Source organism: Myotis myotis, unplaced genomic scaffold (genome assembly GCF_014108235.1).
Source record: "Myotis myotis isolate mMyoMyo1 unplaced genomic scaffold, mMyoMyo1.p scaffold_m19_p_6, whole genome shotgun sequence".
NCBI classification, from domain to species: Eukaryota; Metazoa; Chordata; class Mammalia; order Chiroptera; family Vespertilionidae; genus Myotis; species Myotis myotis.
Genome location: NW_023416368.1, coordinates 75,910,623 through 75,922,852, shown reverse-complemented (window position 1 = coordinate 75,922,852; position 12,230 = coordinate 75,910,623). Strand labels below are relative to the sequence as shown.

General features: G+C 43.6%; 1 protein-coding gene across 4 annotated transcripts in view; it reads right to left on the bottom strand.

The window, feature by feature from the left end:
• Positions 1 to 12,230, bottom strand: part of INTS9 (integrator complex subunit 9) — a 106,087-nt gene that overhangs the window by 59,815 nt on the left and 34,042 nt on the right. For all 4 annotated transcript variants that reach the window (XR_004968267.1, XM_036313539.1, XM_036313540.1 and 1 more), the window contains one exon: positions 4,047 to 4,107. Coding sequence is in view for 2 of the 4 variants with exons in the window: in XM_036313539.1 (XP_036169432.1) it covers positions 4,047 to 4,107 (61 nt within the window). In the remaining 2 variants the exon portion in view is untranslated. The remainder of the gene's footprint in view (positions 1 to 4,046; positions 4,108 to 12,230) is intronic.

Below are 12,230 nucleotides of genomic sequence, written 5' to 3'. Positions count from 1 at the left end.
GGGACTGAAGCTCCCAACCGCTCCTTTTTTTCTTTTTCTTTTTTTTTATTCTGGGCCAGCTTTAGCTCTGAGGCCTCGGCTGCTGAAAACAGGTTTCTGGCCTTTGTTTACCGTCTGTATTTGATACAATGTTGCCCTCCGGCTGGCTGAAGCTCCGCTGAGTAAAGCAGGTTTCTGGGGTTTTTTTAGCTTCTTTATTCGCAACATAGTTCTGAGAGTTGCAGCTGAGAGGCTGGCAAGTCAGGCGGGGAAATTTGGAGTTCTCCGTCACTGAAGCAAGCAAGCCTCCCTGTTCGTATCAGCTGCCTGGCTGCCGGCCGCCATCTTGGCTGCCAGTTAATTTGCATATCTCCGCCCTACTCTGTGAGTGACAGGGGGATTAGCCAATGGGAAGGGTAGCGGTCGTACGCCAATTACCATGTTTCTCTTTTATTAGTGTAGACTAGAGGCCTGGTGCACGAAATTCGTGCACGGGGGGCGGGGAGGGTATGTCCCTCAGCCCAGCCTGCACCCTCTCCAATCTGGGACTCCTCAAGGGATGTCCGACTGCCCAGTGTGGAATCGGGCTTAAATGGGCAGTCAGACATCCCTCTCACAATTTAGGGCTGCTGGCTCCCAACCGCTTGCCTGCCTGCCTGCCTGCCTGATTGTCCCTAACAGCTTCTGCCTGTCAGCCTGATCAGTCCCTAACCACTCCCCTGCCAGCCTGATCGACACCTAACTGCTCCCCTGCCAGCCCGATTAACCCCAACTGCCCTTCCCTGCTGGCCTGGTCCTCTCTTGCTGCCCTCCCCTGCAGGCCTGGTCCCCCCCCAACTGCCCCCTCCTGCTGGCCTGGTCCTTCCCAACTGCCCTCCCCCTGCTGGCCTGGTCCCCCCTCAACTTCCCTCCCCTGATGGCCTGGTCCCCGCCAACTGCCAAACCCTGCAGGTCTGGTCCCCCCCAACTGCCCTCCCCTGCTGGCCTAGTCCCCCCAACTGCCCTCCCCCTGCTGGCTTGGTCCCCCCCAACTGCCCTTCCCCTGCAGGCCTGAACTTCCCCAACTGCCCTCCCTTGCTGGCCTGGTCCCCCCCAACTGCCCTCCCCTGTGGCCTGGTCCCCCCCCCCCCCAACTGCTCTCCCATGCTGGCCTGGTTCCCCCCAACTGCCCTCCCCCCTGCAGGCCTGGTCCCCCCCAACTGCCCTTCCCCTGCAGGCCTGATCTTCCCCAACTGCCCTCCCCTGCTGGCCATCTTGTGTCCACATGGGGGCGGCTGTCTTGTGTTGGAGTGATGGTCAATTTGCATATCACTCTTTTATTAGATAGGATATGTAGTTTGGTTGACAGTTTGCTCTTTCCAGAACAAGAATTTTGTTCTATTGGGTTTTCATTAGTCACTGAACATATATTTCTATATATTCCTATGTATATCCTATATAATAAAAGGCTAATATGCAAATCAACCAAATGGTGGAACGACCTGTTGCTATGACACGCACTGACCACCAGGGGGCAGATGCTCAATGCAGGAGCTGCCCCCTGGTGGTCAGTGTGCTCCCACAGAGGGAGCGCCGCTCAGCCAGAAGCCAGGCTCACGGCTGGCGAGCACAGCAGTGGTGGTGGAAACCTCTCCCACCTCCACAGCAGCTCTAAGGATGTCTGACTGACGGCTTAGCCATCAGTTAGACATCCCCAGAGGCTCCTGGGCACAGGCGAGAGGGCGCAGGCTGAGAGGGTGCAGGGATTCCCCCCATCCCACCCCAGAGTGCATGAATTTCATGCACTGGGCCTCTAGTGTATCTATATTTATATTTCAGTCTGAATGATTTTACTCTCAATCCTTATCTGAAGATAGGGTACTAATTATATATTACTTTCCTTTTGAATTTTACAAGTCTCATAGCAGAACCTTGACAGAATATTTCCTCCCCTCACCTTTCAGTGTAAACTCTGATTCCTCTTTTTACATGAATACCATTTAACCAGTGAAAGGCTGAGCCAAAAAGAGGCTGCAAACAGTTCTTAATTACAATGCATCTGCCAGCTAAAAACAAATAAGCAATTATGTTCAATGGGAGAAGACTTCCAAATCCCTTAGGATGAGGTTAAAAACGATTGCAGATAAGTCCTGGGAAATTTCAAAGTTCTGCCTGGTCTTAAACTGGCTACATAATCATCTTCCCCACAAGGCTACACGCACCAGGGCATGCTCACCTCACATGACAAAGCCTCCTCCCAGTCTCTCCCTCCTGACTGCAGAAGCAGGCCTGCCATTCTGCGCACTCACAATGTCACTGTGTTTTACTCACTGCTCTCTTCTAATGAAATGCTCTCACGTACACAAGCAAGTCATTTGCTCACAATGCACTGGTAATGGGATGCTTGTGAGCCTTTCTCAGGGAAGAATAATTCATAGCTAGCAGAAGAGTCAGACTGATTTCAGGTGCACAACTCATGAATGTCACATAATTTTATGGGTTAACTGTGAGGGAAATCTCATTTCAAATTATACACTTGGCTTGCACTTGAGGTTGGGTGCAGTTCACAGAAATAAATTCTGTAAAAAGAACACCTCTTTTATTTAACAACTAGGGGCTTGGTGCCACCAATTCGTGCATGGGTGGAGTCCCTCGGCTGATCGGGGCTGGCCAGCTGGGGGGAAGAATCATGGGAGTTGGCTTCGGGAGCTCACTGACCACCAGAAGGCAGCTCCTGCATTGAGCATCTGCCCCTTGGTAGTCAGTGCGTGTCATAGCGACTGATCGTAATGGCCGCGTAGGCTTTTATATATATAGATATCTATTACAGGAAGGAAATGCCTTATTTAGATGAATTATTTTAAGGATCTTTAAACATAATCAGTCTTTCAATCCTGAGACATGGGAAAGAATGATTTAGAAGACTAAGAATGGCATGGATGAGCTTTGAAGTTTTTAACCCTTTATGTACCTTTGGTCTCTCATTTATAATTTAACTGCCTAAATAATGATCTGAGGAAGAAATTACTGTGAAGATAATCTAATGTTGACCAGCCGCAGGGGCTCAGTGGTTGAGCGTCGACCTATGAACCAGGAGGTCATGGTTTAATTCCTGGTCAGGGAACATGTCCAGGTTGCAGGCTCAATCCCCAGTGGAGGGCAGACAGGAGACCAATCGATGATTCTCATCATTGATGTTTCTATCTCTCTCTCCTTTTCCCTGTCTCTCTGAAATCAATAAAAATGTATTTTTAAAAAAGATAATCTAATGTCAAAAACTTAATAGCCTAGAAAAAAGAAGTTATTTACTTTAGGCCTTGTTAATCAGTGATTAAAGTTGATAGGACCCCAAATATCTTAGATTCCTGGAACTATGTTCTTTTTTTCATAACCTACTATAGTGTCCATTCCTGGCTAACAGGAAAGGCTGGAATAAGATCATAGAACATAGTCTGAAAGGCCCTCCACACAAATTTACCTAAGAACATGTTTTCACCCTAATCCTCCCAGAACGCACCGCCTGGGAAGTTAAACACTGACACTCAGTCTATTCTTCACCCAGAGGTCAACGTGATCTGATCAGATGATGACAATACCTTCCCGCAACCTTCTGTGACCACTCCTCACCCCCAAAGACCCAAATTTTACAATGCCCTACCTGATCTGACCCCTGAAAAAGCAGTTTGAAACTCACATACTAGAGAATTTTAAAGTTGTTTTTTTTTTAAAATTTACTCCCTCCAGCCGTATAGTTGGTGGAATTCTCTAAATAATATCACCTTTGAAAATCTCATTGCAACTACAAAATAATTGTTTTCTCTTCGTGGTGATAAAATGTATTTGCAGCTCTTAATTTTTTCACATGAGAAAATTGGACCTGAATCTGAACAGGGATTCCCTAAAAGGCTCTTAAAAACAACAATCACCAAGTACTAAAGACCCTACATGGATCCTGGGATTTTTTCAGGGAGAATACATTGGGAGGGCTTGGCGGGGGGATGAGCCCATCAATCACATTACTGATGGGTGGCCCTCGTATGACAAGAGGGTTTTCCACTGGGTGTAGCTACACTTCAGTTACTCATTACCTTGTCCAAGAAAACATTTCCATCCTTTAGGGACCAGCCGGGAAGGTTAGACAGCCTGGGACTGCAAAACAAAAAATTAAATTATGCTAAATAGATTATAATCCTTAGTAATTTCAAGGTGACTATATTGTCTCCATAAAGTTAAAAACAGCTGGGAATTATTGGCAGCAATGCTCACCCAAAATACTAATTGAAAAGATAAAGAAAGAACCCTGTTGTACCAAGCTTAAGATTCATATGGCAATGGATCATTAAAAAGCCAAACAGTTTAGCAATAAATTGGGAAACTGAAAAGAACACTACACAGAACAATAAAGAAAAAGGCAAGATAAGACATTAGAGCGTTTTATAGTTTTCCAGTCACTGGCCCTGACTTCACCTTGCTTGTGTTTGACAAGCCGGAAGGGAGGCCCCCTGGGACCAGCATCTGTGGATGAGAAGGACTCAGAGAGAGAGAGGTCAGGGGCTCGGACAGGAACACTTAGCTGCCTACCAGCCAGAATTCACTGCACATGAAAATGCCTGCGTTCTAGTCAAATTCATAGTCTGGATTCACATCTTAGAAGTAGATTTGTCACTTGTCACCTGTGGCTTGAGTTTCCAATGCTGGAAAATGATGCTCGTTTTCCTAAGTGTTACAAAATGATGTCTACTAATTATTAGAAGGTGAGGTTAATTTCATGTATATATGATATATTGAAATAGTTTGTTTTCAGAAATCATTCACTTCTGGTAATCTCAGGATGTAACCGTATCTACTATCTGACCAGAGGAATTATGTTGGTAGATGAAAATGCAAATAGTTCAGGAAAAAAAAATGCTGTAAAAGAAAAACTTAATGATCAAGGTGATGTGTGAAGAAAAGCATGTCGGGAGTACGAGCAAAAGGAATTTAACACGCCACGACAAAATTAGCCTGTGAAGTAAAAATTAAGGGCAAAGTAAGGATTGAGGACTAAAAGACTCTATTATCAGAAACTCAATTAATGTATATAGTCCCTTATCCTCTTGTCAAAATAATTTTATCAGATTCTGATTTTGTAAGTAAGTGACAGCTATGAGAGCCAAATAGAAACACAAACATCTTCTAGGAAAGGTTAAAAACCTGAATATATATGCATCTAATTTTTTTTAAGTGAAAAATTTGGGGTAACTTTGACAGAATTCCAAACTTAGAGAAAAGTTGCAAGAATCTAAGTACAATGAAGTCTCACATACCCTTGGCTTACATTCACGGTTTACATTTTGCTTTTATTAACCAAAAGCAAGAATTTTAGATTTTATACTTGGCAATGAAAATTACTACTAGGACAATCAAATTTGGTTGGTATAAATTATAACTGATAAGCTTAAAAACAAAAACCTCTGGGAGTTTCCTGCTCTAACCTCTCAGAGAAATATTCTATTGTCACTAGCAATTTAATTCCCACCTCATTTCATAATCATTGTGTCTTCACTATGGACTTTTTACTTCTTGAAAAATATATTTACTATGAGATCAGTTTAAAATTGCAATGCCAAGACAATGTGTACTGTTCTCATTTCATGCATGCTCTTTAAGTGACGGTTGTCAATACCCACATCCCTTTACAAAGAAAACTGGATCAAAGTGCCTGCATTCTCTCCATTCCCCATCACATGTAAATCGGCCTTCAATCAGAGGTGACTGATTCTATTAGTTGTCCTCAACAAATGATTAGGAAAGGTATACTGCTTATTAGGAAATATTTTTTTTCAAGTAAAAATTTTACTTTAGTTAAACATTTTTTTATATCACAGCCTTCAATAAAGTACCTGTAGTTATTTTGGATTTGAGAAATTGGCAGTAGATGGGATGGAGAGCATGACCATGTTAGAACAATAGCGAAGATGAAGAGTCACAGAAATGTGTCACCCAATGGCAAAGGGATGTTGACTACAGGAATGAAAATATTTGATTGCTGAGTTCCAATGAGTTAATGACTAAACCATAAAGAGTTAGTAAACTTTAAGCAACAACGGGAAAAGGATTTAAGCATGTATATAAAATCCATTTTTTTAAAAATTTGGTAAATTATCCCCATAAGTAAATAAATAACCTAAGGAGGCATTTAAAAGTAACCTATCACCTAGAAAAATAGTGAAACAGAACAACTATGGTTTGCAATTAATTTTTCTTTATACTTTTCACTTTTCCAATTTCCTACTTTGAAATACATTACTTCTATGATCAGAAAATAATGAAAGAGGCATGACTACATTCATTTATTCCAAAATGTTTATAAAACTTATTCTGAAAATGTATGCAAAGTGCAAGAATATGACAGTAAATAAATTAATCCTTGAGTCTGAGGAGTTTACACTCTAGTATAGGGAGATAATAAACAGCAAATACAATAGAATAAAATAAAAGCTATGATGGGGTAAGTAGGTGTTAAGGGCTAAAGCAAAAAATCCTGACAGTGAGTAGGCTGTGGGAGAGCAGGAAATAGGAGCTATGAGGAAAAGATGGAGAAGTCTTTCCAGAAGAAGGAAACACGGAACAGCCTCATCATTTGTAGTGTAGGAGAATGAGTAATCCTCCAGTGGATCTTTATTTATATGTCAAGCATTCAGGTGCTGGTGATACGACCGTGAGCAAAACATACCTGTCCTCCTGGAGGACAGACATATCAACTATCACCCCAACACAGACAAGCTGTTAAAAACAATGAAGCAGTGTAGTACGAATCGCGACAGGATGGTCTAGGCCAGTGGTCGGCAAACTGCGGCTTGCGAGCCACCTGCGGCTCTTTGGCCCCTTGAGTGTGGTTCTTCCTAAGCCTTAGGAGTACCCTAATTAAGTTAATAACAATGTACCTACCTATATAGTTTAAGTTTAAAAAATTTGGCTCTCAAAAGAAATTTCAATCGTTGTACTGTTGATATTTGGCTCTGCTGACTAATGAGTTTGCCGACCACTGGTAGGCAACATCAAAAGATTTGCCTGGTTCTATGACGACTGAGGGTGATCTGGATAGTAGCAGAGTCAAGGAGAAACTGGGTCAAGGGACAGGGTTTGGAGGGAACAGAGAAAGTAGGCTACGAGGTTCAGTGCTCGCCTCCCCTCACTCTCACCAGCCTCTGGCATGGACACCTTACATCAAGCATGTCAAACTTGTGGCCTGGGGGCAGCATGTGGCCCACAATGAATATTTTTGCAGCCCAGCCACTATAACGGTATGTAAGAAACGTTTTAATAAAAATTTGGTAATTTAATTTTTACAATATCCTGTATATATAATTATTAATAACTACAATGTTCGCTAATGACCGATTACTATAATCCTGTTGCATTCATTTTCCTTACACGCCTTATGCACAGGTGCACCATTTCTCTCCACTAATACTAATAAGCAAATATTTTAGCAGCTGAATGCCACGTCATTAGTTTTGTATTGTTTGGTGTGCGCAACAGGAAATATTTCGCTTACGGAGAACAAGAAAAATAGGTTTATCTACGTTACTCTTATTAATTTGTGCAGTTATTCAGTGTCTGGTAAGTGAATGTTCAAGACAAAATATTAATTTTTATTAAAATGTTCTATTATTTTCTGTTAATGATTACTCATTTATTTCAGCCCTTTGTTTTCAGCATGTCTCTACAGAAATAAACCTACATTCCCATGAAAACTGAAGCTTTTGTTTTTTTGTGGCTCACATAAACTTAAATCTTGTTTATTTGGCCCATGTTAGCCTCTGAGTTTGACATGCTTGCCTTACATAAAAGGTTATTCCAATGAAATTTCAAGAAGAGTCCCATACACTCCTCCCGCCCCCCCGACCCCCCCTCTCCTCATCCAACTAGAACACCATTCCCATGTCCTTTCTGTGAAGCAACTGGAGTCATAAATGATCTGAGCGATAAGCTCTGGCTAAGTAGGCTAAAGAGGGTGGGATAGAGGAGGGGGAGAAGAGCCTTCATGGCTGAAAGAACAATGTGTGACTGTCTTGGGCAGGAGATAAGATTTCTTTGAAACTGAAAGGAAACAAAGAGCAAGATACGAGGGACAGGCTTAAAGCCTAATATACCAAGATGTACTTGGTATGTATCCTAAGAGCAATGAAAGATCATTGTTTTAAATAAGTGAGAGGTTAGATTTGTAATTCTAAAAGACGGTTCTGAAGAAAACTGCCACTATGTGCCTGCTGATAACATACACCATCATTGGTTTGGCATTCCTACCAAAAATAATCCCAATCTAATCTAATAAAATAATTGGCCTGTACTCCTAAAAATGACAAGGTCCTAACAGACAGATAAACCGCAAAACTCCTTCAGATTAACACATTAAGTGCTCAGCCTGTTTTGTCTTCCGGACAGAAAGTATAATGTCAGTCACCAGTGACTGACTGGGTGCTTAACGTGTTAAAGGAGACTGAAGACATGACAACCAAATGTAACACGTGATCTGGAGAGCATCCTGGGCCTGTATCACTATTTTTCTTTTTTGCTATAAAGGACATTATAGTAAAACTAGAGGCCCAGTACACGCATTCATACACCGGTGGGGTCCCTTGGCCTGACCTGCGCCCTCTTGCAATCCAGGACCCTTCGGGGGATGTCGGAAAGTTGGTTTCAGCCCGATCCCCACAGGCCAGGTCGAGGGACCCCACCAGTGCACAAATCCATGCACCAGGCCTCTAGTATGCATAAAGATCTTTGGTTAATCTCTTCCTGTCCACCCCTCTCCCCTTACCCCCCTGAGATTCATCAGTCTGTTCCATGTTTCCATGCCTGTGTGTTGAGCGTCTGCTCCCTGGTGGTCAGTGTGCATCATAGCTACTGGTAGAACGGTCAAACAATCACTTAGGCTTTTATATATGTAGATATGAATTTGTGTAACTTGGGAAGTATGAACAAGATATAAAACATAGATACTAGTATGAAATCAATGTAAGTTTTCTGATTTTGATTACTGCACTGTGATTAGGTAGAGAATGTCTTACAAAATAGGCACTCAGATATTTATGTAGTAAAGGAGCATCGTATCTGTGTCTTTGAAATGGTTCAGAAAAAATTACATGCATGCACATTCAGAGGAAACGACAAAGCAAATGTGATAAGATGTTAACAACTGATAGGGATAACTGGGAATTGTTTGTATTATTCTTGCAACTTTTCTGTAAATCTGAAGTGATTTCAAATTAAAAAGTTACACAAAAAGATGACTTTGGATTCAGGCAGGAGCAAGATCAGAACTGAATAAAGTTGCTAGGAGGCTTTATAAAGCAATAATGCCTGTAAAAGAGGACAATGACTACAGCAGCACTGAACAGAAGTGACTGGATTCTAGAGCACTGTAGAAGGTAAAAATGACAAGGCTTAATGACAGACTCAATTGACATGGGGAGTGAGCAAGAAGGGTATATTTAAATTAACTCCCAGTTTTCTGGCTTTTATAACAGGATGCCATCCACTAAGGTGGGGGAGAGGGGGGAACAAGTCTGGGAGTGGCTGCTCACCTCTTCTGGACCAAGTCTAATAAGGAACTCAACTTGGGGCACATTGAGTTTTGAAGTGTCTTCAAAGGCACACCAAGGAGAGGAACTTTGGATATATGACTATTTTAGAAACATGAATCTGGAGCTCAGAAGAGAATTACTAACTAAAGATGCACATTTATAAGTTACTAGAGGCCCGATGCACGAATTCGTGCACGGGTGGGGTCCCTAGGCCTGGCCGGCAGTTGGGCCAATCAGGGCCGTGGGAGGTTGGCCCGCTGAGAGGAGGGGCCATGGGAGGTTAGTCGACCGGCCCTGATTAAGGTCACTGGGGCCGGTAGGCTGGGGGGGAAGGACTGCAGGCAGTTGGCCAGCCAGGGGCAGGGACTGTGGGAGGTTGGTCGGCCACCCCGATTAGGGCCATCAAGGCCGGCTGGCTGGGGGGAGGGACAACAGGGGGTTGGCCGGCCACGGGAGGTTGGCTGTGGGAGCGCACTGACCACCAGGGGCAGCTCCTGCATTGAATGTCTGCCCCCTGGTGGTCAGTGCACATCATAGCGACTGGTCGTTCGGGAGCTTAGGCCTTTATACATATACTAGAGGCCCGATGCATAAAATTCGTGCAAGAGTAGGCCTTCGCAGCCATGGCGGCTGCCTGGATCCCTTCCTCGCAGGCACGGTGGCTGCCTCCATCCTGCGGCTGCAGCCCCAGCTTCGTCCAAAGTATGTCTGGTCTAATTAGCATATTATGCTTTTATTATTATAGACTAGAGGCCTGGTGCACGAAATTCATACATGGGTGGGGTCCCTAGGCCGGGCCGGTGATCAGGGCCGATCAGGTTCCCTGCCTCCTCGCCTCCTCCTTCCCTTGCTGCCGGCATCCACTGCCACCCACCCCTAGTTCCCCATCCCAGCCCGAGGGACCGGCCCCAATTAGGCAATTGGGGCCTGCCGGCCAACCTCCCAGTCTCTCCCCCTGGCCGGCAGGCCCCATCGGCAATTGGGGCCTGCGGGCTGGGGGCAGCTCCTGTGTTGAGCATCTGCCCACTGGTGGTCAGTGTGCATCATAGTGACTGGTCGTTCCATCATAACAGTTGCTTAGGCTTTTATATACATTGTTTGGATGGTTATGGAAGCCCTGAGCATTTATTAAATTCCTTTGGTGGAGACTCTTATAGTCCAGCACTACATATTGAAGAATTCTGATATGTGATGGCCAGTTGGAGAAAGATGCATCTCCAAAGTAATAGAACAGGAAGAGTCAGAGATATAAGAGGGGGAGGGTGCTACTGAATGCTCAAGTAGGAAGAAGACTGTGCACCAGAACTAATGACATGAAGTCATTTGTGACTTCAGGGAGAGGCATTCTGGTGGGTGGTATGGGAAAGGCACAGGTTGGAGGAGTTAGGAATGCTGAAAAGAAAAGTTGAGAGAAGGTGAAAAAAATTTGTTCTTAAATTTTATGTTAGAAGTAACAGCATAATTAAATGGGAAAAACTGAGTTAAGACGGAAGGGTTCAAGATAAAGGAAAGATCACAATTAATAGTGAGATGGCTCTGAGAAGGCAAGAAGGGTTGGAATCTAGGGAAGAAAAAGGGATTCATTCACATGGCAAATATTTACTGAGAAGCTACTATGTGTCAGTAATTGTTTTAGGATACTGTGGAGAACAAACAAAACCCCTACCCTTATAATACTTACCTTCTAGTGGAGAAGGAAGACAATAATATAAACCAAATATCTATCGATCTATCATCTAACTATATCTATCTATATCTATCTATCTATCTATCTATCTATCTATCTATCTATCTATCTATCTATCTATCTATCTATCTAAAAGCCTAAGCAACTGTCCAACCATCTGACCAGTAGCTATGATGCACAATGACTACCAGGGGGCAGATGCTCAACTGCCCAGCTGCGGTGACTTGGCAGCTGGGGTTCTCAGGTGACACATCGGAACCAGAGAGGAGGGAACCCGATTCTGGGGTGCATCACCAGAGAACTGCCCTCTTGCAATCCGGGACTCCTCGGGGGATGTGAAAAGCTGGTTTTGGCCCGATCACTGGAGGCCAGGCTGAGGGACCCCACCTGTGCACAAATCTGTGCACCGAGCATCTAATGCAGTGGTTCTCAACTTTCCTAATGCCGCGACCCTTTAATACAGTTCCTCATGCTGTGGTGACCCCCAAGCATAAAATTATTTTTGTTGCTACTTCATAACTGTAATTTTGCTACTGTTATGAATCGTAATATAAATATCTGATATGCAGGATGTATTTTCATTGTTACAAATTGAACATAATTAAAGCATAGTGATTAATCACAAAAACAATATGTAATTATATATGTGTTTTCCGATGGTCTTAGGCAACTCCTGTGAAAGGGCTGTTCGATTCCCAGAGGGGTCATGACCCACAGGTTGAGAACCGCTGCTCTAATGTATATATAATGCAATGATATGCACTATGAAGAAAAATAAAGCAGGATGAGGGGATAGGGCAGCCATGGGCAAACTACAGCCCACGGGCCGGATCCGGTCTGTTTGAAATGAATAAAACTATTGGGGAAAAAGTCTGTACCCTTTTATGTAATGATGTTTACTTTGAATTTATATTAGTTCACACAAACACTCCATCCACGCTTTTGTTCCAGCCCTCTGGTCCAGTTTAAGAACCCATAGTGGCCCTCGAGTCAAAAAGTTTGCCCACCCCTGG